Source organism: Camellia sinensis, chromosome 2 (assembly GCF_055761805.1).
Source record: "Camellia sinensis isolate YWXY chromosome 2, ASM5576180v1, whole genome shotgun sequence".
Lineage (NCBI taxonomy): Eukaryota > Viridiplantae > Streptophyta > Magnoliopsida > Ericales > Theaceae > Camellia > Camellia sinensis.
In genome coordinates this window covers 209,084,156-209,090,500 of record NC_138962.1, presented here as the reverse complement: position 1 = coordinate 209,090,500, position 6,345 = coordinate 209,084,156, and the positions used below count along the sequence as shown (strand labels likewise).

General features: G+C 34.8%; 1 protein-coding gene across 2 annotated transcripts; it reads left to right on the top strand.

Moving 5' to 3' along the window:
• Window positions 1–780: 780 nt before the first annotated feature.
• On the top strand, window positions 781–6,097 carry LOC114279932 (UDP-galactose/UDP-glucose transporter 2). Of its 2 annotated transcripts, XM_082916712.1 has the most exons (7): window positions 781–1,233; window positions 2,517–2,545; window positions 2,653–2,854; window positions 3,588–3,830; window positions 3,947–4,048; window positions 4,131–4,238; window positions 5,552–6,097. In XM_082916712.1, the coding sequence occupies exons 1-7, from the start codon at window positions 1,108–1,110 to the stop codon at window positions 5,807–5,809; spliced, it is 1,068 nt and encodes a 355-aa protein (XP_082772838.1). In that variant the 5' UTR covers window positions 781–1,107; the 3' UTR covers window positions 5,810–6,097. The 2 variants fall into 2 exon arrangements, with proteins under 2 accessions (XP_082772838.1, XP_082772839.1); XM_082916713.1 differs by lacking the exon at window positions 4,131–4,238 and having other exon boundaries at window positions 852–1,233.
• Window positions 6,098–6,345: the final 248 nt, after the last annotated feature.

Below are 6,345 nucleotides of genomic sequence, written 5' to 3'. Positions count from 1 at the left end.
TAAATCTTCATTATGTAGATTATCTATTTTCTATTATACAGATTTGACATTAACTCGACTTGTTTAATATTTGTGTTATTGAGTTGTTTCATATATATTTATGTCAGGAAATGGTCAACCCTAACCTGCTAACTTCGTGTACGATTTGAATCGTGTTATCGTATCGTGTCACAAATTCCCACTTATACAAACACTCCAATTAGACCATTACCAAAACAGTGTTTCAACTGTTTCACCAAATTTGTATTAACTGAAATGAGCCCTACTTTTTTTATTAAATCAGGGGAACATTTAATCTTTTATCAAATCTCACAGACGATCATTGGTGAATGATCGGGTAAATGACCAGCTGGTCAATCAAGTGAATGACTGATTTGGAAAAAAATTGATGAAAAATTACACTAGGCCAGATGACCGACCAGATTTGATGAAACGATTGGAATATATCGTATCAAATCAATTTTTTACTCAAATTTAATGAAAAATTTGTATAAGCATTATAGATACTCTTAGACCTCGTTTGGGAACATATTATTTTAGTATTTTTTTGATTTTTTAGCTAAAATATGAGGTAAAAAAACTAGTATGTTTGGACTGATTTATTGATTTTTTACTAAAACATGTATAAAAAATAAAAAGAAAATAAAATTTTTGACTTTTTGATATAAGTTATAAGTTTTTAAATTTTTTTTAATAACTTTTAATTTTTAAATTAAAACAAATATTTGTCCAACGAGGCCTTAATTCACTATAAATGCTGTAGATGAGACGTACCATATCATAGCCCACCTGAGTCCCCTAGTCTCTCTGTCTACATATTGAGTCCCCCCCCCCCCCCCCCCGGCCCCCTCCCTCCCTCCCTCCCTCTCTCTCTCTCTCTCTCTCTCTCAAACCTCTGTTTTCTTTCTCTCTCCGAAACCTTCCATGTTCCATTTTTATATATTTGGTTAACGCAATCGAATCGATACATACAGAGCTTCCTTATACTATTATTTTATCTCTTTCGCTATGTGAAGTCTACATGCAAATGTTGAAAAGACAGAGTTGATTCGAATTCGATTCATATTCATTGTTGAAAAATCATTGGAACAGAGAGTTGAAAGAAAAATGAAGAACGAAGAGAAAGCTCGGTCTCTGTTTGGAATCTCACTCTCTGACAGACCCATTTGGCATCAATTCCTCATTTGCTCTTCTGGGTTTTTCTTCGGTTACCTTGTCAATGGCGTCTGCGAGGTATAATCTCCTAAACCCCCTTGTTTGGTTCTCGAGAAAACCCAAGAAAAAAAAATAAATAAAAAAGGTAAAAGCTTAAGATAAAATTGGTTAATCAACTTAAAGGGGATAGTTGAGTTTTCTTTTTCACTTTCAAATCCTTTTGTCCCTTGTTTTTCAGTTTTTTAGCTTTTCTTTTCTTTTCTTTTCCTTGGGTTTTCTAGGAGCCAAACAGAGTAGTTGTCTTGTCAGCGGTTTTATTTTGTAAATCTCAATATATGATATTGTAACAGATGAGTTTATATATGATTTGATTCTTGCCTTAATTAAAGGAATAAAATATTGAGAAATCTTTCTGCATTCTCTGCTATTTGATTGGTAACAAAATGGGTCGATCAATTCAGTTTTCTTTTTCACTTTCAAAATCCTTTTGTCCCTAGTTTTTCTGTGTTTTTGTTTTGTTTTTCTTTTCTTTTCTTTTCCTTTGGTTTCCTAGTAAACAAACAGGGTAGTTGTCTTCTTGTCGGTTTTTTGTGTATTTGCCAGTTTCAATATGATCTTGTAACAGATGAATTTATATAATGTTGATATTTGCCTAAATTAATTCTTTTTGCATGATTTTAAATGTTGCTCATCATATCACAATCACCATCATTATTTTCATTATCACATCATTAATATCCTTTTGTCTACACTAAAACCCCCCAAATATATATTTTTGAATTTTATTTGTGATAATCTTAATTGGGTTTTTGTGTTAATCTTAGATGGTCATCTTCGAGTACACCAATTAATTACTTCTGGCTCTTGAATTTCTTGATTTATTTCTTCAAATGTTTTACCTAACTTGTCTAACTTGTTTTTTTTTCTTAATATACTTATAATAAGATGGTCTGCATTTATTGTGATTTACCAATGTACCACTTGATTTGAATACTTTTTGATATTGTGTTATTCTCATTCTTGGATTGTGTTATTCTCATTCTTGGAGTAAAGGTTCCCAAAGGCAAACATTCTGTATATCTTTTTTGTAAAATAAAAAGTGTCATTACCTTTTTGGCAATGACTTAAATATCCACTTTTTGGGCTATTTCAGTTTAAAAATTTTTGTGGTTGATTTAACTGACAAAAGGGTGAGGAGTAACTTTCCCACTCAACTTGTGCAGTAACCAAAAAAACAAAAAACATTTACTGAAGGCATCAGTTTTTTTTTAAATATATTTTTCTTAAAAAAGTAAAAAAACTACTAAAAAAAACATTTGCCAAACCCCTGAACTTAATTACGTATTTTTTTTTCATTTCAGGAATATGTGTACAATAGGCTTCAATTCAGGTGAGTTGTCTCTGTGTGTGTGTGTGTGTGTACCGTTTCCTTGAACAATTTTTAATTTTTAGGTTTACATATGAATTTAATGTGTCTCGCGGTGATGGTTTATGCAGCTATGGTTGGTACTTTACATTTGTTCAAGGGTGGGTTTATCTTTTGCTGATTTACTTACAAGGCTTCAACACCAAACAAATGGTGAACCCGTGGAAGACGTATGTGAAGCTCTCTGTGGTGCTTATGGGTTCAAACGGACTTACCAAAGGTTCATTGGCTTTTCTTAACTACCCGGCACAACTTATGTTTAAATCCACCAAGGTAAATTGCTGATCCAATGGCTTGTGTTTGATTAGAGTTACTCATCAAAAAACATAATACATTGCAATAATTCCAATATGCATTTGTTGTATATGATGATTATTTGTCTCCTTCATTCTTCAAAAGAGACTAAATTGAATTGTATATGAGTTCTCCTATTTTTCAATATTTAGTAATAACTGAGCATTGACCATTGATTCAGTGGTTAAAACTTGGCTTAATAAGCTTGAGGTTATGGGTTCAAGTCTTGAGTCCATCACTTCTTGTATTATGCCAAAGGTTAGGTGTGTACACGATCTTTTCTCTCCCAAGCACACATTAATGTGTACTAATTGGGTGCTGTTTTTTTAAGTTGAGCATTGACATAGACACGGACATGGGTGTGGAAATAGGATTTTTTTTTTAAAAATTAGGAATACGGACACAGAGGGAATATTACAATAAATATATATTTTTATTTGCTATAAATAGGAATATAAATTTAGGGCACAAAGATGAGGCATTAATGTTTATGTCAATATATTTTTATTTTTTCCCCTAATTTGCTGGAGTTATTTTATTTGTTTGAGCTGAAAGAAGTTTGTAATGTAAAAAATGTGGAATTCCTGAATTTAGTGGATGATTTTAGAGTAGTTAGACATGGTTTTTGAGGATGCTTTGTTTGATGAGTTGTCACTACGATCTGTATGTGTGCTTAGCCGAACTTTTTTGATTTTGATTCTTGGTATTTCAGGTGCTTCCCGTGATGATAATGGGAGCCTTCATACCTGGTTTAAGACGGAAATACCCACCTCATGAATATATATCTGCCGTACTTTTAGTAGTCGGTTTGATCCTTTTCACTTTGGCGGATGCACAAACTTCGCCAAACTTTAGCGTGATCGGTGTTTTAATGGTGTCTGGTGCTCTAGTAATGGATGCCTTTTTGGGCAATCTTCAAGAAGCAATCTTTACCATGAATCCTGAAACAACACAGGTGTTTTGCATGTGATCTGATTTCTCTACTGGTGTTAAAATGTGAAAAAAAAAAAAACTACACCACACGTCATGAAGAAATCCTGACTTATACATTTAAATTGTTGTTTTGTACAGACGGAGATGCTCTTTTGCTCAACTGTAGTTGGAATGCCGTTTTTGATTCCACCTATGCTCGTGACTGGAGAGTTATTCAAAGCATGGAGCTCGTGTTCTCAGGTAAAGATCCAAAAAACTTTGTTCTTTCTTCGCCGGTTACATTTTTTAGTTACTTTTTTTTTTTGGTTTGTTGCCCACGCAGCATCCTTATGTATATGCCGTGTTGATCTTTGAAGCAATGGCTACATTTGTTGGCCAAGTCTCTGTCCTTTCCCTCATTGCCATTTTTGGCGCTGCCACAACCGCAATGGTAACTAGTTTGGTTTCATTACTGTCTATTTATGTGTGGATGCAATTAAATAACTTATCTGCCAAAACAAAGAAGAAAAAAAAAAACCCCAATTTGGTTTCTTGAAATGGTAGATCTCATAAAATAGAAAGTTAAGAAATATCTGAGGAAAATGTTATAATACCCATAAATACTTGCTTGGTACAAACGAAAAACAAGCGAGTTTCATGAATATTTATTAATGTGAATTCCACTTTCTATTTATTGAATGAAAATTTGATTACATAATACAAATTCTTTTTAGGCTCACTCATCCAAGGTTACACTCACTTAATATGCCTCTGCTATATATGATACAATATTTTCTAAGACTTCATTTCTCTTACAATTTTGGAAGACAACCTACTAAATTGCAACTTTTGTTTTTGTGCCCTCCACTAAACTGCAATTTCTTCAAAAAGTAATGAAGGAAAGGTCCATACATGTTATTAAAGAACTTTTTTTTGATTCAAATGTTATTAAAGAACTTGCCTATCAAAACAATAGTACTACTAATGGCCCCACCAAATTTATTTGTACCCTTGTTTGGAATCTCCACCTACAAATTTTGAAGTTTCTTGTTTTTCTTTGCACTCTCCACTCAATATCGAAGCTACCCTCCACTCGATCAAACCCTATCCCTGACTTCCATCCCAACCTCCACCCATTGCCACCAGCTCCGGCCACCCTTCCCCACCCCTCCCTAGCCGCTCTTGCCACCCCCAACCCCTTCTCACCTCTAGCGCCATCCCTAGCCACCCTCTCCCATTCCTCCCCCTGCCTTTCTCAATCCTTCATCGCCACCATCATAGCCTCTACCTTTGTGACCCCCAACCTCCACAGCCTCTCACCCTTGCGACCCCTTTCACCCTATGGGGCCAACCCAACCATTCTCAACCTTCAGTGACCTCACCTCTGACTAAGAGGGAGTGAAGGTGCTGGTGGTGGTCGGTGGTGGCTGGGGTGGAGGTGGGGGGGTTTGGGAAGTTAGAGATATGAATAAAATTAGAGTTTTGTTAGGGTAAAATTATAATAACAAAAATTTGAAGGGATGATGGGGTCTAAAGAAATTTGATGGGGGTAAATAACATCACTCCAAAACAAAGAAAAAATATATTCAATTTGGTTTCTTGAAATATTAGATCTCATAAAGATTTGATGAACGCGTATGCTATGTCTGTTTGAGTTTTTGGTTCTTCATTTTCAATTGGTTTTTTCTGAACCTAGGGTTCTTGGATTTGGGCCGACATGACTTATATATGATTTGTATGTCTCATGATTAAATTTTCTCCTAGGTGACAACGGCGAGAAAGGCAGTAACATTATTGCTCTCGTACTTGATATTTACAAAGCCATTAACCGAACAGCACGGGACTGGACTGCTGCTAATATCCATGGGGATCTTATTGAAGCTTTTGCCTGATAACAAACCCCATAAAAGATCGTCAACCTCATCTTCCATGGCCAAGATTGAGAAGTCTGATTATAGTGAAGAGAATAAAACTCGAGTTGAAAATGAAAATGAAGAAGAAGAGAAGAGGCCCTTGGTCTGAAAATAGGAGATTCATCACTATTTTTTTTTTTTGGAGGGTGATTTACTGGCCTTGAAAGGTGTTACAAAGTATAGAAATAAGAAGCTTGCAGTTTTTTTTATTCTTCCCTTTCTTTTTAGGCATAGGCTTTGTAGAGTTTGTACCATGGGCAGATGTGGAAGAAAATGATTGTACAAGCTGGTTTATATTGGGAGCCACTAAATGCACCTAAAAAAATATTGTTGGACACCTACAGTCCTTTGGATACCTCATTCTCAAATTTAAATTTTGTTGATTTGCTTTGAATAACCCAACTAATTGCCACCTTAACCTCCACCAAACTAAAGGGGTGGAGTGCATTTTGAGAGGACAAGGCTCTTGTTTTGTTGTGATTATTTTGCAAGTCAAGGGCTATATATATGTGTGGGTTTAAGCAATTATTTTGTATAATTGGGCTTTAAGTCTTAGACTTTGTAGACCTTACAGACATTTATTTATTTTTGACTGGTTATTTCACATGCTATAGATTCATGTACTAAGGTTGTTGAATGTGTGTT